Source organism: Talpa occidentalis, unplaced genomic scaffold, assembly GCF_014898055.3.
Source record: "Talpa occidentalis isolate TD23 unplaced genomic scaffold, MPIMG_talOcc4v2.1 talOcc4.12, whole genome shotgun sequence".
NCBI lineage: Eukaryota > Metazoa > Chordata > Mammalia > Eulipotyphla > Talpidae > Talpa > Talpa occidentalis.
Genome location: NW_023601212.1, coordinates 23,132,746 through 23,153,465, shown reverse-complemented (window position 1 = coordinate 23,153,465; position 20,720 = coordinate 23,132,746). Strand labels below are relative to the sequence as shown.

General features: G+C 36.0%; 3 protein-coding genes across 3 annotated transcripts; all 3 read right to left on the bottom strand.

Moving 5' to 3' along the window:
* Positions 1-1,905: 1,905 nt before the first annotated feature.
* LOC119239920 (olfactory receptor 8G5-like) lies at positions 1,906-2,850 on the bottom strand. Its single transcript, XM_037504311.1, has one exon. It carries the CDS (start codon positions 2,839-2,841, stop codon positions 1,906-1,908), a length of 936 nt encoding a protein of 311 aa, XP_037360208.1. The 5' UTR covers positions 2,842-2,850.
* Positions 2,851-10,453: 7,603 nt separating this feature from the next.
* On the bottom strand, positions 10,454-11,410 carry LOC119239918 (putative olfactory receptor 8G3). Its single transcript, XM_037504310.1, has one exon. The coding sequence runs from the start codon at positions 11,387-11,389 to the stop codon at positions 10,454-10,456; it is 936 nt and encodes a 311-aa protein (XP_037360207.1). The 5' UTR covers positions 11,390-11,410.
* A 6,568-nt stretch (positions 11,411-17,978) lies between these two features.
* Positions 17,979-18,935, bottom strand: LOC119239917 (putative olfactory receptor 8G3). Its single transcript, XM_037504309.1, has one exon. The coding sequence runs from the start codon at positions 18,912-18,914 to the stop codon at positions 17,979-17,981; it is 936 nt and encodes a 311-aa protein (XP_037360206.1). The 5' UTR covers positions 18,915-18,935.
* Between the last annotated feature and the right edge of the window lie 1,785 nt (positions 18,936-20,720).

Here is a 20,720-nt window from a genome sequence, read left to right as displayed (position 1 = left end):
CCAAAGTCCTTTGTGCTCTTCCTGCCCCTGTTTTGATCCCTCTTCTCCCCCGCAGAATGTCTCTGATTTATAGTTGCTTGTTATATTGTTTTTTAATTTATTATAATTATTTTTTCTTATCCCTTATTTGGTTCCCCTACACTCCTCCTATAAGTGAAACCATCTGATATTTTTGCTTTTTCTTTCTGGCTAACTTCACTGAGCATAATCCTTTCTGGCTCCATCCATGTTGCTGAGAATGGCATGAGTTTATCTTTTTTGATTGCTGAGTAATAGTCCATTGTGAATATATACCACATTTTCTTGATCCAGTCATCTATTTTTGGGCATTTGGGTTGTTTCCATATCTTACTTATTGTAAATAGTGCTGCAATAAACATAGGGGTGCAGGTATCCTTTTGAATTAACATTTTTGTGTCTTTTTGATAGATACCTAGGAGCGGAACTTCTGGGTCATATGAAGCTCCATTTTCAGTAGTTTGAGGACTACTAAAAATAGTAGATACTTTTCCAATTATCTCCTCCAGGAATCTCTACCTATCTTCCATGTGTCTCTTTCAAGTCCCTAAATACAAGTTGAAACAGGAAATGCGAGCAAATAGGCCTGCCTGCCTTCCATGTTGCATAGTCTACTCATCTCCACTGCTAGTACCCAGGAACTCCCAGGCTCAGGAAGTCTGTTTCATGGCATACTGGGATTTGTAACCCAAAGCAGCTACCTGTAAATGGAGACAAGGAAAATTGTGCCCCTTCAATGTGCTGCCAGCTCCTCCCCTTTTCATAGAGATGACTCTGTAACAGTGCTAAGAATATTCTTTTATTCTACATTTAATGTTATGGAACAGAATTGCTGGAGTATAGAAATGCTTATCTTCAATTCTGCACAGTATTGGCAAGCTGTTTTAAAAGTGGAATTATGTACTAACCAACATCTAGGAATCGGGAGCAGAGAATTAAGAATAGTGAAGCAGGAAGGTCAAAACTCTAATATAAAAGTATGTTAGCAAGATTGTTTATGAGCATTGGGAGTTGAATCTTATGAATAATTGTTGAGGAGTGCATTTTGTGCCTTCTAGAATTTTCATTGTGATGGTTAACTCTATGTGTCACCTTGACTGGATTAGGAATTGAAGGGGTTAATGGGTAAAGTCTGTGTAGGAGATATATTGATTTTCATCTAAATATTCTGTGAGGAAAATAATGCTATGGAAAGTACTGAGGACTTACTAGGTAGCAAGCATTCTATTACCTGGACATATGGCATTGAACCATATGTGTAAGGGGTCTACCTTGATGGAGATTATAGTCTGGTATGGATTTGGACAGTAAGCAAGCACTTACACCTGGTCTAACAGACCTCAAAGCAGGGAGATATGGACAATGTATTCAGGAGTCTGTAGCTCAGATTTGTGATATCTTTAGTTAGAAATAGAGGAAATAACATGGTAAATAAAAGGTATTGGGTAAAAAAAGATTTTCCACTAGTAATGTGAAAAAAGGTTTTACACTAGTAATGTGGAAAAACTAAAGATGCAGTCATTATATTGCCATGATCTTTTGTTGGTTTTGACTGGATAAAAGATGGCTGGTAATTTTCATTATGATTGAAGATTTTTTTATCAACTGCACAGAATAACAGGGAAGGATATGATGGTGATAGCATTAGTAGGGCCATGTATCAAGATCATCCATAGTATTTTTGCAGTATATGTTTCAGTGATACTTATGACAGGAAATACAAAGAGAAATGGCATCAAAAGCTCATGGAAATAGCAAACAATGTCAATAAAAATCCTACCAAGTGAGAAAAAAATTACGAATGGACTAAAAGGAAACATATAGTTCACACAGTATAATAGCAAATGGCTTAAAACTAATAAATCATCATCTGGATTCTGTTTCTGTTCACAGGCATCGTCTTCTCTCTAATATTTTCTTCAAGGCAACATTGACATCCTTGTTCCGCAGGCTGTAGATCAGAGGGTTCAGCATGGGCACAGCAATAGTATAAAACACAGAGGACACTTTCCCTTGATCTGTGGACTTGACAGGTGATGATTGCAGGTACATGAATGCAGCAGATCCATAGAAAATAGTCACAGCTGATATGTGGGAACTGCAAGTGCTGAAGGCTTTGAACCTGCCCTCAGTGGAACGGATGCGAAGGATGCTGGCAATGATGAAGATGTAGGAGCTAAGGATGGTCAGGCTGGGGGCAAGGATATTAATTGCACTAAAGATTAAAATCAGTAATTCATTGACATAGGTACTAGAACAAGAGAGCTTCAGGAGATAAATAAGATCACAGAAATAATGGTTGATCACATCATATTTACAGAAATGTATTCTAAACATGCAGCCTGTGTGAGCAAATGCACAACCCAGGCCTATAATGTACACTCCAAGAATTAGAGAGAAAGAAGCCTGATAAGACATGATGACATTATAGAGCAGGGGGTTACAGATGGCAACATAGCGGTCATAGGCCATTACTGCCAACATGTAGCACTCAGAAATAGCAAAGACAAGGAAGAAGTAGAGCTGAGTCATGCATTCAGGGTAGGAGATGATGTTCTTCTCTGCCACAAAGTTCACCAGCATTTTGGGGGTAATGACCGTGGATTGGCAAAGATCAATGAAGGACAGGCTGCTGAGGAAATAGTACATGGGGGTGTGCAGATGAGAACTGAGCCCTATCAGTATGATCATGCCCAGATTCCCCACTACCGTGATCACATAGATTCCTAGGAAGACAAAGAAAAGGGGTAGCTGAAGTTCTGGCTTTTCTGTTAGCCCAGCGAGGATGAATTCAGTCACTGTGGAATGATTTCCTGCTACCATCTTTCTCTGTGTGTTTCTGAAGAAGAGAGAGAAAATCATAGTTGTTGGGATGGCCTCACTATTATTCCCTATTTAGGATAGGCACCCCATGCAGATGAATTATGGTTTAGGTAGCCTTTGGATCTACATGCTCAATTAACTTTACACAGAAGTTAATTTCTGCTTAATATTCTGTAAGCCTCCTTTTCAAATATAATATATATGTTTCATATAAAATAGTTTTTCTCTGTTTATATTCATTGAAAACTTTCTACTTGTGTATTTCCTATTTGAACATTTCTATGAACATCAAGACAATACTTCCAAGTTGAAACTCACAAGCATAAATGTTTATATATATATATATATATATATATATATATATATATATATATATAAATGACTATAACTAAGTGGCATCTTCAGGAGAGCAAACTCTGCCTAAGAGTAGTAACCTTTAATAACCTACAACTAATTTCTTACAGAGGTGAACAGAGACAATATTATATACAGACCTTACAATTTTTTTAAATAATTATTATCAGAATATCTGAACTTCTATCTAAAATCATCTGATGTTTAGATACTATTATTAGGATGAAATAAAACCTACAACAATCATTGCACAGGTCTACTAGCTGGGTTAACCCACAGTTTGCAGATTTGAAGTCTCTGGACCAAGTGCTTCTGCCTTTGCTTGAGAGAAGCAGCTTGAGTAGTAGTTAAATAGACAAGCCTTAAAGCCATATGCCTGGGATTGTATCTGAGCCCAGCATTTATTAGCTGATTCCCTTGGACAAGAAAAATAATTTTATGTCTGACTTCCAAGTCTGTAAAAGTGACTTTGCTTTACAGTAAAAAGTAGAAGATCATATTTAAACATAGAGTATTAATTAAAGGATTTCTTAGTAGAGTTGATCATTGGAACCAGCTAGGGATATTACAGTATTTATAAAAAATGATGAATGTAAAAATGTAAACATATGATTATAATGAATACAGTAGTTCCTGAATCATCCTTCTTCTTGTCTTAATTCCATCCCTGAGGAATAGTATAATCTCTGTAAATTGTTCTGATAAACAGTTTTTTTCTCAATTTCTTCTGAAGGATACCTCCATCTTCTGAAATTTAAATAATTTGTTCATATTTCTAGGATTTTCAACTGTGAACATTAAAGCAACTTTCTTTATTGGGTTTGAAGTTTTTCATTCTGCTGACAACTGTATTCAATTTTAGATATATTTTTAATACCACCTTTAAAAATATTCTCAAAACTCTACATTCATCTGTATTCAAAATTCTGTCAACTCATCTGGAGATACTCTGTTTGATTATTTAATATTAGATTTCCTACCTAAGCCAGATATTGTGGACCAGAAAATCAGAGGGGGGAGTTTAAACACCTGAACTTTCTAAAAATGAAATAGGAAGGAAACAAAATTATAAAAGTAGTTCTGATAATTGGGAAGAAGATTAAGATATCAAAGTCAGTCCATTGGTCTGAGTGCAGACATTCAAGTCTCTCTCTCTCTCTCTCTCTCTCCCTCTCTCTCTCTCTCTCTCTCTCTCTCTCTCCCCCTCTCTCCTCTCTCATTTATTGAGTAAAGGTTACTGAGAAACCAGTGTCAACACTGAGCTCAAGACTAGAGATATAAAATGAAAACGACACATTCTCTAATGAAACTCATGCTCTAAGTTCTACTTGGCTACATATTTCCTAATACTTTACTAAAGAGCTGGACCATGAGCCAGATGATGGGCCACATCAGACTTATTCTCCTCTGTGCCAAGTAAATGACATACATTTGGCGTGTCATAGAAAGTCTAAAAAATGAGTAAGTGAATACTGAATGAAGGTATGGAGGAACAATTGCAGAATTTTCAGTGTGATTTCTTCCACACTCAGTAATTTCACATCACAAGTTAGAAACCGACACACTCACCTCTTTGGTTCCTGAAAATCTCAATGCCAAACTTTGCAACTTGCAGGAGTGCTAATGTTGGTGTTGAAAGTCGTAGGTCCCCAGCATCCTGCTATCTTGAGTGCTGAAAAGGCAGGCACAGTCTTGTCTCAGCCACTTTTGAAGCCCATCTACTTCATAGGTCACCATCTCCAAGAGTGAATTTTCAGTGTTTCTCTAACCTCAGGATAGCAAACATCTTCACCTTTCACAGTCTTGACAGCAGGTCTGATTGCTGGACTAAGAGGGCTATTCCGGTATTAAATATCCCGGGCACCAAATAATATGGAGACAAATACTTGCCAACGATTTCTATTTCTCAGGGAAAAGCTCTTGAGAAAAGTAGTAATTATATCGACATTTCCCAATTGACTAGCTTCTTCCTTCAGGAGGGATTCTTTGTCAAGCCTAAACTTAACAATCAGTGATTAAGGTTTGTGTGCAGGGAAAACCTGAGAATTTCTTTTCATCCGAAGTAAAAACTTTATATGTTCTTATTGAGGTAACATTAGTTTACAACACTGAATATGATTTAAAGGTATAGGATTACACATATCAGGTGTATGTCACCACACTATACCCACCACTACTGTCCTCCACCATAGTCCAGTGTGCCTCCTCCGCACGTTGGTCTCTTCCCTCTGGTAGCCTCAATTCTCCAGATTTCTAGGCATTACTTTTGCTTTGATTTTTATCTGAATCTTTGTTTTGTTTCTCTGTGTTCCACATATGAATGACACCATGTGATATTTGTCTTTCCTCTTCTTACTTCACTTAGCAGTCTTTATCCCCTCCAGTTTCATTCATGTTGTTACAAAACTCTAAAATTTATCATTTTAATTTTGGGCTGTGTAATATTCCATTGTGTGTGTGTCCCAAATCTTCCTAATCCACTCATCTGTCTTTGGGCATCTAGGCTGCTTCCATAACGACTATTATAAATAGCCCTGCAATGAACATAGCAGTGGATATTTACCTCCAGATTAGTGCATTTACACTCTCTGGGTAGATAACTGTAAGTGGAATCATATGGCAGATCTATTTTTAATATTTTATTTTATTTTTAAGATTCATCTATTTACGCATGCAAGAGCTGGAGCACAGGCCAGAGATGCGGGGGGTGAGAGGATTCACCAGAGACAGAGTGGGGAACAGAACAGGCAGATTGACTGAAGTACACTGCTGAAGGGAGCAGTGGGCGAGACAGGAGAGGTCTGCTGCGCCATGTGGGTTGCTCTCTGGCAGGCCGGGATCGAACTCGTGCTGCAGAGCTGCAACTGCTTCATAGTGCAGTGCTTAACCCCTTGCGCCACTAGGGAGGCCCCTATTTTTAAAATTTTATTGAATCTCCATCTGATTTTCATAGGGGCTATACCAGTCTATATTCCTGCCAACACTTTTTGATATGGGTCATTCTCACAAGTATGAGGTGGTAACTTTGTAGTTTTGGTTTGCATTTCTCTGCCAGTCAGTGGTGATCAGCATTTTATCATGGGTCTGTTGACCACATGTCTTCTTTGGAGTAGTTCCTATTTAGCTGTTCTGCCCATATTTTGATTGGGTTCTTTATTTTCTTTTTGTTGAGTTGTGTAAGTTCTTCGTAGATCTTGGATATCAGCCTTTCTCGGTTGTATGATGTACAAATATTTTCAGTTCAGTAAGGTGTCTTTTTAGTTTAGTGATAGTTTCTTTCACTGTGCACATGCTTTTTAGTTTGGTGTAATTCCATTGTTCATATTCTCTTTTTTTTTGGCTGTTGGAGATGAACCCACAAAGACATCACTGAAGCATTTGTCATAAAGTGTTCTAGGTGTTTTCTTGTCTGTATTTTATGGTTACTGGGCTTGCATTCAATTATTTTATCCATTTTCAGTTAATTTGTATAGATATGAAATAATGATCTAGTTTGATTCTTTTATACGTGATCTCCAGTTTTCAAGATACCATTTATGGAAGAGGCTTTCCTTTCTCCAGTGTATACTCTTCGCTCCTTTGTCATAGATTAACTGTCCATCTAGGTGTGAGATTATTTCTGGGATCTCAAATCTATTCCATTGGTCTGCATGTCTGCTTTTGTTCCAGTACCATACTGTTGTAGTTATAGCTTTGTAGTATAGTTTGACATCTGGGAGTGTGATACCATCATTCTTCCTCTATTTTGTCAGTTTTGTTTTGGCTATGCAGGGTCTTTTGTGGTTTCACATGAATTTGAGTAACGTTCATATATTTTTTTGAAGAATACCTTTGAAAATTTGATAGAGATTGCATTGAATCTGTATATTGCTTTGGGTGAGATGATCATTCAAATGGTATTAAATTTTCCAGTGTGTGAATAGAGAATATCTTTCCATGTCTTTTTTTAAAATTTCTTTTGTGGTGTGTGTGTGTATTTTTTACATCGTTCTTCATTTTTTACAGTGCGTGCTTTCTCATCTCAGTTATAATCCCCATGAAATTCCTACTACCAATTCACCCATGTGCCATCAACATAGTCCCTTGTGCTTTTTCCACCCCTGTTTTGATCCTACTCCCTTCTGCCCCTCTGCAGAATGTCTCTGGTTTATAGTTGCTTGTTGATTTTGATTTTCATTTTATTATAATAACTTCACCCACTCCCCGATCCCTTGTTTGGATCCTCTACATTCTTCCTACAAGCGAAAGCATCCGATATTTTTCTTTTTCTTCCTGGCTTATTTCCCTATGCTTAAAGCAGCACTGTTTACAATAGGTAAGCTATGGAAACAGCCCAAATACGCGAAAATAGAAGACTGGGTCAAGAAGATGTGGTATATATAGACAATGGAATATTACTCAGCAATCAAAAAAGATAAATTCATGCCATTTGCAGTAAAATGGATGGACCTGGAAGGAATCTTTCCATTTCTTCGTGTCTTCCTCTGTTTCTTTTAACAATGTCTTTTGGTTTTCATTATATTCATCTCCTTTGTTAAGCTTGCTAGGTGTTTTTGATGCAATTGTAAATTGGATTATTTTCTTGATTTTTTCCTCTTCTAGCCCACTGTTTGTATATAGGAAGACAACTGATTTTTGTACATTGTTTAGGATCTGAGGTCAAACTTCAGCATTTAAATAAATCTTCTCAATCTTCCATATGCACAGGAATAACATTGGGGTTTTGTTTAAATGCAGATTCTGATTTAGTAAAACTGCTATATGGCTTGAGATTATGTATTTTTAACAAACTCTCAGTTTTTTCCTATACTACCAGTCTAGGGATCACTCTGAGAAACAAAATGTTAGATCAGCTCTAATATAGAACCCCTTTCATATTCTTTCAGATTCAAACAAGTTTCCCTTTTACATATCAGAAAACTTCTTTTAGTTTTGGAAGTGACTTTAGGATTCTGAATGGTTGTAGGAAAATAATATGTAAATGGAGTGTTCTTTATGGATGAGCAGACTAAGACTAGCTATTCGTTCAGCATGCTGATTAAAAGATGTGAGCAAGAGAGTTAGAGCTTGGTTAAGGACATACATGAGAAGGATACAAACAGACCTTTCCATAAATGATTATACAGTAATGAAAACTATTAAGAGACACGTAGAAGCCATTATTTCCATTCCATCAGTATAGATGATTCAGAAGAGAATATTATGTGTATGTCTCTGTCTATTAATCAAGTAACTATAGAGAAAAACAACAAACAGACTGAGCTTGAATTTATTGCTTTGCTATGAATTCTCATCTAAAGTTAGAGTTCCATCTTGAGAGTTCTACATCATTCATCCTTTATTTAGATATCCAGGCTAGAAATGTGCATTTACCCTCATATTTTCCATCCCTCAACTCATTTTTATTGAGCCATGTCTGAACAATGCATCTTTTCAAACATCTTTTGAAAATCTTGTTTCTTTCTAGTTCCACTGACTATTATTTCATATCTTGCTTAGATAAATAAGATGGCTGCTGACTCGACTCCTTCAACTTAAACTTGTTCTCTTTCCATCCATCTTCTATACCAACTTAAGTCTGATATTACAAACATCCAAAGCTATTTTGTCACCTCTCTGTTTCTAAACATTTAGAGCTTCCTTCAATAAATTACAGTGTTTGCCAATGAGTGATGAGAAGTGAGTCATGAAATGTCTTCTTTCTGCTTTTCTATGTAGCTTCATTAAATCATCTTCAATATGACATGGTTTTCTGAGCTATATTGATTTTTCAGAGCTATACTGATTTTTCTTTATGAGGCCACTAACTTTCTCTCAGTCTGTATTTTCTTTATCAGTTCAAGTGCTAGTAATTCAGTGACTCTTTGTTCATTCTGTGTCAGTCCATTTCTACCTGTTGGACACAGCACTGGACTGTCAACCAAGTCTAAGAGAGGGTTGTAATTGTGGCCATTTTCCCTTCCAATATAAGACTGATGAAAATTAAATGCTAAATATGAGGTTTCTTTGAAAATGAATGTATGGCATCAATGAACGAATGGATAATGAAATACTAACATGGTAAAATATACATTTTGCCCGATATTTGGAAACTAGCTAAATACTGCATAACGCAATACACTATGTAGAGAGAACTTACTGGGAATGATTGAGTACACTGGTGTGAATTGGGGATAGAAGAAATGAGTATTTAGAATATCATGTGAATTCATAGTTGTAAAATATTAATTGCCCAGAAGCAGATATGCAATCACACTGGGGAGAAAAGAGATGTCTTAAAATGAAATGCATGTGAAATAACAACTATAGGTAAATTATGGGGAAAAGAACATGAGTCACATAAAAGAGTACAGCTGTGTAGGTATTGTGACTTACAGGATGAGTTGTTCCACAAATAATAATAGTATTACTGGTATACAGATAAGACAATGTGGCTTATTACGTGTGTGTGTGTGTATATATATATATATAATTACTGTCAACTATGATAATTTGAGTCCCTATCATGAGACTCTATAGTGAGTTTTCATTTTCATTCTATTTTTGTATTAATGTGTACAAGAGTGAAAGATTGTGATTATTTTCATTTTAACATATGAAATGGAAGGGAAAGCAATATTGGTACCATCTAGTGGAAAGCAGCATGGCCATATATGTAACCGGGGGAGTGTGACACATAGGAGACGGATCTTAAGGAGTGTGTAGAACTACCCACTAGTCCCCGGAACCCAAGAACCACTTTAACTAAAATTGTGGATCCCAGACTGAAACTTGCTAAGCTGTAGATTCATTATGAGTAGGATCTTGGGGTTTTATGAAAATGAAATGAGCTCAATTTCTTCATCTTTAACTGGAAAATAATAGAGTTCTTGCCTTGAGGAAATACTATAAATATTTCAGTTATCCTTTTAAAAGAAAAAAGTTGATGATGTTAATCATGATGATAGTAATATATACTGCAAAGTTTGATATTTTATAAAACTTTGCAGTATATATTACTATCATCATGATTAACATCATCAACTTTTTTCTCATTGTTATTTGTATCATTATTAAAAATAAATCTATAGATCATTTAATCCTGTGGAGTATTTTATTCTTAGTAATACTCCATACAAACAATATGCTCTAAGTTCAAAGAAAGTGACCTGGAGAAGACTTTTACAGATAGGCTATATGGAATTTAAAAATTCAGCAATACATCTAATCCATCACATATATTAGCAAAAGGAATTTTCTGATATGATGCTGATTCTATTCATGAACGTTTTCTAAATTGCAGAATTTTTTTTAGGGCAACTATGACATCCTTATTTCTCAGGCTGTAGATGAGGGGGTTCAGCATCGGCACAATGATGGTGTATAAAACCGAGGATGCTTTCCCTTGGCCACTGGAGTTCACAGATGATGGCTGAAGATACATGAATATTAAGGAACCAAAGAAAATAGCAACACCTAAGATATGGGAACTGCAGGTACTGAAGGCTTTGGACCTGCCCTCAGTGGAGCGGATGCGGAGGATACTGGAGATGATGAAGATGTAAGAAGCAAGGATGGTTAAGGAAGGGAACATAATATTAAATGCACTTAAGATTAGAAGCAACAATTCATTTATATGGATGCTGGAGCAGGAGATCCCAAAGAGTGGAAGGAGGTCACAGAAATAATGGTTAATCACATTCATCTTACAGAAATAGAGTCTCAAAATTAATCCTGTGTGGATTGTAGATCCAATGATGCTCCAAATAAAAACTCCTGCTGAGAGCCAGAAGCAGATCTGAGGAGTCATGATGACATTATAAAGCAAGGGTTTACAAATGGCAACATAGCGGTCATAGGCCATTGCAGCTAACATGTGACACTCTGCAATAGCTAAAATGACAAAGAAGTAGAGCTGAGTCATGCATTCAGGGTAGGATATGATGTTCTTCTCTGCCACGAAGTTCACCAGCATTTTGGGAATAATGATAGTGGATTGGCAGAAATCAATGAAGGACAGGCTGCTGAGGAAATAGTACATGGGGGTGTGCAGGTTTGTACTGAGCCCTATCAGTATGATCATGCCCAGGTTCCCCACTGCTGAAACCATATAGATCCCTAGGAAGAGGAAGAAGAGGGGCAGCTGGAGTTCTGGCTGCTCTGTTAGCCCAGCCAAGATGAACTCAGTCACCATGGAGTGATTGCCAGGGTCCATTATCCTCTCAGCAGGTTCTAAGTTTGAGAAAAGCAAACAAATTAGTACTTGTATGAGTGTGTGTGTGTGTGTGTGAGAGAGAGAGAGAGAGAGACTGTGTGTGTGTGTGTTTAAACATGTATGAGAGAGATGACATGTGCTTGTTGACAAAGTAATGCTGTAGAGACTCTACTTAGTCCCTCTTCAGAGGAGATTGACAATGCAGGGATCACTTGAATCTTCTCTTGCTTCTGGTACCCATGACTTTTTCTGAGTCACAAAAGACATTATAGACTTCAAGAACCCTAAAATTAAGTTATTTCACTCATTTTCAGAGAAAGCAGTAAATCTGGCATTTTTAAGTCAGTCACAAACATTATTTCTACTGTAAGGTCTGAGGACCTTTTCTTTCCTCCCATACCCTATATGGATATATTAGTATCATCCATGTCAAACAGCATGACTCTTTCATTTTGCTGAGAATAACTGATGGTGTGTGCTTTCTGTAACTAATGAAGACGGGGCACTTAAGTCAGTGAAAGAGTGATGTTGCTCTGCTCTGTTTAGAAATTTAATGAAGTATCATGGTTCGTAGTGTTATGAAGTAGATGGACAGCATTATAAATCAACATCCGTATAAATTCCACTATATTCCAAACTATATTAATGTGTGCTATTTTTTCCTGAAATTTCCACTGAAATAGCTGAAGGACAGGGAATTACCACTATCTTTGCACTTGTGATTTTGTGGTCCTGCTTGTTCCAGCACCTTCACAAAGTCTACCACCCAGAGGCAGAAATTTAACCGCTTGGCACACATCATGTGGCTGTCTCAAGCATTTCTAAGCAATTGCCCTCCCTTCTAATTTGAATCATCCCAGAGGCCATAATATAATGCCTCAGTTAATGTCGCATTGTCACTACTGTGGACAGGCAAAAGTAGAATATGATTTGGCTGTGCAGCTTGGACTGCATGTTTGAAGATGTGGAAGTCAGAAAACTATTTCTGTTCCCCAAATATGAGAAAAGTTTTTTAAGATAAACGCTGGTTATCAATTATGTTTTTCTTTTACTGATAAGCATTGATTTTGTATGTGCTTTCTATAGAATTTAAAACATTGGAGATTTAATTGGTAGAGCACATGCAGCATGAAATTAGAAATTTTAATTGTGATATAGACAACATTGTTGTTTTAAAGAAGATAACTATAGATTTTCAAAATAAAAGAGCAAAGTATTAAAATGGAAATTCACATTCTTACAACAATCAGTAATAGTTGGTTTAGTGTTTTCATTTTGTAATTTATGTGTTATAGAAAATGGGGACAATTTCAGAAAAATGATCCAGAAGTTTGCCATTTGAAGAATGGCTGAGATAACTGAGGTTTGGGGCTAACAAAGTAAGATTTCATGTGTCACATAGTAGTTATCACAATGATCAGCATAATGCTTTATTTAAGAGGTATCAGACTCTTTTCTCCAAGAAAGGTATCAGACACATTTCTCCAAGATAGTGAAATAAAACTAGTAAATTGTTAATTAGTAAACAATAAAACATTTGATACTAGGGAGAGAAATATTTGATTTCTCAACAAAGGCCAACATTTCATCCATGAGACATGCTCTGATTTTACAGTTAGAAATGTCAGAGCAGAGTCTAATTTATCAGTTACTTAGGAGATCTTGTCAAGGTCATAAGCATCTGATGGGTGGAGGGATTAAATTATCTTAACATCTCTTACACTTTCAACATTGCATGATGTTGTAAGTCCAGTAGGTTCTGACATTAACTTAGCAAGCAGTGAGTTAACATCCCAATGCCATAGGTTTGTGTGACCTGGGATAATTAACACCCACTCTCAACAATAGGAAAAACAAAAATGATGGTAATTGTCTCCTGTGAAAATTAAGTAAAGGAGCCCTCAAGGTGTTTTACAGTTTCTGACTCTTGATAGAACTTAATGAGTACCAGTGTTATTTTAATTTTTATCTACTAAATTTCTCTCTGATCTTCCTTTTATTAGATGAACACTTTCATAAAGCCCTTTCCTTAGCACATCCTCTTGCTGCTTCTTTCTACATAAGTATGTACATTAACAGAGATTTGGAATTTTTAATTGAGTAGTAACTTCCTAAAATTATCATTACTTTCCAGGATCTCTAGTAAAATTTAAGCAAGTAATTTGTCACTCTTATGAAAAATTTATATCTCACCACAGAAAGAGATGCTTTCTTTTTTACATGCCAAAAGTATATAACTAGTTTGTCACAAAACAGCATTTATTTCATATCTTTTTTTTTTTTTAGCTTTTCTATTGTTCTATCTCCTCTGTCCTAAAAATCTCTTCAATAGTTAAGGCTCTTTGTTAAGGCTTTAGTAATGAAAACCCCAGCTCAGAACACCATCTATTTGTGCCTATGAGTACACTTTCTATCATTACGTAAATGTCCTTAATTCTGTGGTACTTAGTGTTTTTTATTTTTTGCTAAGGCTGTAACTCAAGACGGTACATGACACGTGCCTTCTATAAACCCAATATCAAAATATACACGTGTTTAATACAATTATTGACAGAAGGTTAATGATTAGTTGACATGCACTCGAAATAAGCGAACAAAGCTCTTACATTGCCTTGGTCAAAATGACTAAACATAGAAGTGCTTGTCATAAATTTTATTTAGCAGGGGATAGGTAGATAATAATATGAGTATTGGAGTGAAAAATGGGTAGACAGATAAATAAGCACATGCACATGAAGGGAATGCCAAAGAGTCTAAAATTTCAAAATCAAGGAATGGAATTCAGACCTACCCCTTAAATTCCCACCTAATTGAGTGCTGTGTGTTCCTCCCCTCTATTTCTCTGAAGGGAAAAATTTCTGATGCTGTTGGTGGAGTGTTCTGAGTACTAACCTTGCTGGACTCCTTGGTTATGAGGGGGTCACGGCCTGAAAGTCTCCATGGCATTAATATTGAGTCACTGATTCTGGTCCCAGTGAAGGTGAAGTGTAAAGTTTGGTTAACATGATGATTTTATACTCTGGATACTGGTGCTGAGTCTGCTAGGAACAAATAATGATAATGACATCCCACTAGAATCTTGTCCCACAAGTATCAGCCATTGGGAAAAGAAACAATTAGAATCTCTTTTTTTGTTCCCCATTGACTCCCAGTGTTTAATAGTGTCACATGGTGTGATTTGTTGTTATTGCAGGGATAGAGATTGGAAACATGGATATCATAGATGCTCATATTGTTCCAGTGAATTTTATGATAAGTTAATTCAGAGTCCCAAATTTGAGGATTTTTTAAAGACACTAAAGGAATTTTCTAAAGTGATTTCTACCTAGAGAAGTAGAAAATAAGGGGAAATGACCTTTGTAAGATTTCAGACTTCTTAACTAATAATTTCAAAGTATATGTAGAGTACATCCAATACTTACAATGATTTTTTTAAAATGAATTGATAGTTCAATGAGTTTTAAAAAATATTTGAAAAATATTTTATTTTTACTGACTTCATCTAAATATATTGGTCTACCATGAAATTCTCATAAAAAGCAGAATGAAATCACTGACTAGATATTGCTTTAACTCTGAGACATTCCTAATGAATTTAACCAGGAAAAATGATTACTTACTTGCCTCTAAAATCAAAACAGAAATTTTGAGAAACAATATAAAGGCATGCGTGTTTGACAGATTATTTTATTCTAGAAACAGTGAATCATTCTATTTCTTTGGAAGTAAAATTGTATTTAATGTTTTTATTTAATATTTTCATGGAATCTTTTATCATATTGAGATAAAATAGATATTTTTTATCAAATTCATCTCTTTCTAGCTTTAAGATAAACCTGGCATAGCTCATTTGTTTACGATAAAGGTGCTCTATGCTTTGATTTATACATTTAAATATTGCAAATTGATTGCCATCATCAATACTCCAGTGTTAGCTTGCACCTCTGTCATATCACATAACTAGCATTTCTTCTTTGTGGTAAGAACCTTTCAAATCTACTCTCTTGGAAACTTACATAATGCTATATTACTAATTATGAACACCATGCTATTAAGTAGATCCCCAAATTAGTTCATCTTATAAATGGACAATTTTATAAACACCTCCCTGCTTCCCCTAATGACCAACACTCATGTTTGGTGGGCACTGGGGGTAACCACCACTCATGGTAACTGCCACTCTTGTTTCTATAAATTTAGCTTTTTTTAGACTTAATAACTAAGTGATATTATATATTATTTATATATAGTATATAGTATTTATCTTTGTTTGACTTGGTCTGTTGCTTACAAGACTATTAGATGGGGCCTTAAATTTCTTCATCTTAATGTAGTATTCACTTATTTGGTCCCAATGGGATTAAGAAGGAGCAATATTTGAGTATACTGTTGAGGTGATATTATTGGCAATTGGGGTTCAGTTTTGCAGCCCCTATGAGGAGCATGCAGTTTCCGTAAATGACATCACACCACACGAATGTGTCCTTAATTTGAATTTTTCATTTTGGTTTAGTTCTAATGAGATTTCTGAGTGATAGAAGAAATAATCCCGGCAAATAATGCAAATGGAGGTATAGGATAAGGGGAAAAAAGACGTTCAATGTAAAGAAACAACAAATAGACTGAGCTTTAATTTATTTCCTCACTATAAATTCTCACCTAGGGTTAGAGTTCCATCTTGAGAGTTCTACATCATTCATCCTTAATTTAAATAGCCAAACTAGAAACTTGCATTGACCCTTATATTTTCCATACCTCAACTCATTTTTATTGAGCCATGTCTAAATAATGCACCTTTTCAAAATCTCCTTTCTTTCTAGTTCCTCTGACTCTATTATTTCATATCTTGCTTAGAATAACAAGATGGCCTCTGACTGGTTCCTTTCAACTTAAACCTTGTCTCTTTCCATCTTCTATACCAACTTAAGTCAGATATTACAAACATCTGAAGCTTTTTTGTCACTTGTGTGCTTCCAAACATTTAGAGCTTCCTTCACGAAAATACAGTGTTTGCCAATGAGTGATGAGAAGTGAGTCATGAAATGTCTTCTTTCTGCTTTTCTATGTAGCTTCATTATATCATCTTCAATATGACATGGTTTTCTGAGCTATATTGATTTTTCAGAGCTATACTGATTATTCTTTATGAGGCCACTAACTTTCTCTCAGTCTGTATTTTCTTTATCAGTTCAAGAGCTAGTAATTCAATGACTCTCTGTTTATTCTGTGTCAGTCCATTTCTACCTGTTGGACACAGCACTGGACTGTCAACCAAGTCTAAGAGAGGGTTGTAATTGTGGCCATCTTCCCTTCCGCTATAAGATTGATGAAAATTAAATGCTAAATATGAGGTTTCTTTGAAAATGAATGTATGACATCAATGAATGAATGGATAATGAAATACTAACACGGTAAAATACACATTTTGCCCTATATTTGGAAACTAGCTAAATACTGCATAACGCAATATGCTATGTAGAGAGTACTTATCTGGGAATGATTGAGTACACTGGTGTGAATTGGGGTAGAAGAAATAAGTATTTAGAATATCATGTGAATTCATAGTTGTAAAATATCTGCCCAGAAGTAGATATGCAATAACACCGGGGAGAAAAGAGATGTCTTAAAATGAAATTAACCTGAAATAACAACTATAGGTAAATTATGGGGAAAAGAGCATGAGTCACATAAAAGAGTACAGTTGTGTAGGTATTGTGACTTACAGGATGAGTTGTTCCACAAATAATAATAATATTACTGGTATAGAGATAAGACAATATGGTTTATTACGTGTGTGTGTGTGTGTGTGTGTATATATATATATATAATTACTGTCAACTATAATAATTTGAGTCCCTGTCATGAGACTCTATAATGAGTTTTCATTTTCATTCTATTTTTGCATTAATGTGTACAAGAGTGAAAGATTGTGATTATTTTCATTTTAACACATGAAATGGAAGGGAAAGCAATATTGGTACCATCTAGTGGAAAGTAGCATGGCCATATATGTAACCGGGGGAGTGTGACACATAGGAGACAGATCTTAAGAAGTGTATAGAACTACCCACTAGTTCCTGGAACCCAAGAACCACTTTAACTAAAATTGTGGATCCCAGACTGAAACTTGCTAAGCTGTAGATTCATTATGAGTAGGATCTTGGGGTTTTATGCAAATGAAATGAGCTCAATTTCTTCATCTTTAACTGGAAAATAATACAGTTCTTGCCTTGAGGAAATACTAGAAATATTACAGTTATCCTTTTAAAAGCTTGATATTTTTTAAAACTTTGCAATGTAGGTTCCTATCATCATGATTAACATCATAACCTATTTTTCTCATTGTTATTTGCGTCATTATTAAAAATAAAATCTATAGATCATTTAATCCTGTGGAGTATTTTATTTTATTCTTAGTAATACTCCATACACAAACAATACACTCTAAGTTCAAAGAAAGTAACTTGGAGAAGACTTTTTACATATAGGCTATATAGAAAAGTGTCATGGAATTAAAAAAATTAAGGAATGCACCTAATCCATCACATATATCAGCAAAAGGAATTTTCTGATATGACGCTGATTCTATTCATGAACGTTTTCTAAATTGCAGAATTTTTTTTAGGGCAACTATGACATCCTTATTTCTCAGGCTGTAGATGAGGGGGTTCAGCATCGGCACAATGATGGTGTATAAAACCGAGGATGCTTTCCCTTGGCCACTGGAGTTCACAGATGATGGCTGAAGATACATGAATATTAAGGAACCAAAGAAAATAGCAACACCTAAGATGTGGGAACTGCAGGTGCTGAAGGCTTTGGACCTGCCCTCAGTGGAGCGGATGCGGAGGATACTGAAGATGATGAAGATGTAGGAGGAAAGGATGGTTAAGACAGGAAACATAATATTAAATGCACTTAAGATAAGAAGCAGCAATTCATTGATATAGATGCTGGAGCAGGAGATCCCAAAGAGTGGAAGAAAGTCACAGAAATAATGATTAATCACATTCATCTTACAGAAATAGAGTCTCAAAATTAATCCTGTGTGGATTGCAGATCCAATGACGCTCCAAATAAAAACTCCTGCTGAGAGCCAGAAGCAGATCTGAGGAGTCATGATGACATTATAAAGCAAGGGTTTACAAATGGCAACATAGCGGTCATAGGCCATTGCAGCTAACATGTGACACTCTGCAATAGCTAAAATGACAAAGAAATAGAACTGAGTCATGCATTCAGGGTAGGATATGATGTTCTTCTCTGCCACGAAGTTCACCAGCATTTTGGGAATAATGATAGTGGATTGGCAGAAATCAATGAAGGACAGGCTGCTGAGGAAATAGTACATGGGGGTGTGCAGGTTTGAACTGAGCCCTATCAGTATGATCATGCCCAGGTTCCCCACTGCTGAAACCATATAGATCCCTAGGAAGAGGAAGAAGAGGGGCAGCTGGAGTTCTGGCTGCTCTGTTAGCCCAGCCAGGATGAACTCAGTCACCATGGAGTGATTGCCAGGGTCCATTATCCTCTCAGCAGGTTCTAAGTTTGAGAAAAGCAAACAAATTAGTACTTGTATGAGTGTGTGTGTGTGTGTGTGTGTGTGTGAGAGAGAGAGAGAGAGAGAGAGAGAGAGAGAGAGAGAGTGAGAGAGACTGTGTGTGTGTGTGTAAACATGTATGAGAGAGATGACATGTGCTTGTTGACAAAGTAATGCTGTAGAGACTCTACTTAGTCCCTCTTCAGAGGAGATTGACAATGCAGGGATCACTTGAATCTTCTCTTGCTTCTGGTACCCATGACTTTTTCTGAGTCACAAAAGACATTATAGACTTCAAGAACCCTAAAATTAAGTTATTTCACTCATTTTCAGAGAAAGCCGTAAATCTGGCATTTTTAAGTCAGTCACAAACATTATTTCTACTGTAAGGTCTGAGGACCTTTTCTTTCCTCCCATACCCTATATGGATATGTTAGTATCATCCATGTCAAATAGCATGACTCTTTCATTTTGCTGAGAATAACTGATAGTGTGTGCTTTCTGTAACTAATGAAGATGGGGCACTTAAGTCATTGAAAAGAGTGATGTTGCTCTGCTCTGTTTAGAAATTTAATGAAGTATCATGGTTCGTAGTGTTATGAAGTAGATGGACAGCATTATAAATCATTATCTGTATAAACTCCACTATATTCCCCACTGTATTAATGTGTGCTATTTTCTGTCCTGAAATACCCCACTGAAATGGCTGAAGTACAGGGCAACTCCTGTGATTTTGTGGTCCTGCTTGTTCCAGCACCTTCACAAAGTCTACCACCCAGAGGCAGAAATTTAACCACTTGGCACACATCATGTGGCTATCTCAAGCATTTCTAAGCAATTGCCCTCCCTTCTAATATGAATCATCCCAGAGGCCATAATATAATGGCCTCAGTTAGTGCCACATAGTCCACCACAGTAGCCAGGCAAGAGTAGACTATGATTTGCCTGTGCAACTTCTAGTGCATGTTTGAAGATGTGGAAGTCAGAAAACTATTTCTATTCCCCAAATATGAGAAAAGTTTTTGAAGACAAATGCTGGGTATCAGTTTTGTTGGTCTTTTATTGATAATCCTGTATTTTGTGTGTGCTTTCTATAGAATTTAAAACATTGGAGATTTACATTGGTAGAGCACATGCAGTATGAAATTAGAAATTTTTTTTTAGTGTGATATCGTCAACATTGCTGTTTTAAAGTAGACGACTTTATCTTTATATTTTCAAAATAAAAGAGCAAAGTATTAAAATTGGAAATCCACATTCTTAAACAACAATCAGCAATAGTTGGTTTAGTGTTTTCATTTTGTAATTTATGTGTTGCAGAAAATGTGGACAATTTCAGAAAAATGATCCAGAAGTCTGCCATTTGAAGAATGGCTGAGATAACTGAGGTTTTGTGCTAACAAAGTAAAAATTCGTGTAACACATGGTAGTTATCACAGTGATCAACATAATGCTTTATTTAAGAGGTATCAGACTCATGACATGTTTCTCCAAGAGAGTGAAGTAAAACTAGTAAGCTGTAAACTAGGAAACTGTTGAAACTAGGGCGAGAAATATTTGATTTCTCTACAAAGGCCAACATTTCACCCATCAGACATGCCCTGATTTTATAGTCAGAAATGTCAGAGCAGAGTCTGAATAATCAGTTACTTACAAGGTCTTTTCAAGGGCATAAGCATCTGATGGGTGGAGAAATTAAATTATCTTAACATCTCTTCCACTTTTCAACATTTCATGACTTCTTAAGTCCAGTAGGTCCAGCGGGTTAAAATCCCAATGCCATAGGTTTGT

Bases quoted from the DNA above. Each gene is read 5' to 3' on its own strand.
- LOC119239917 (XM_037504309.1), bottom strand. From the start codon at position 18,914: ATGGACCCTGGCAATCACTCCATGGTGACTGAGTTCATCCTGGCTGGG.
- LOC119239918 (XM_037504310.1), bottom strand. From the start codon at position 11,389: ATGGACCCTGGCAATCACTCCATGGTGACTGAGTTCATCTTGGCTGGG.
- LOC119239920 (XM_037504311.1), bottom strand. From the start codon at position 2,841: ATGGTAGCAGGAAATCATTCCACAGTGACTGAATTCATCCTCGCTGGG.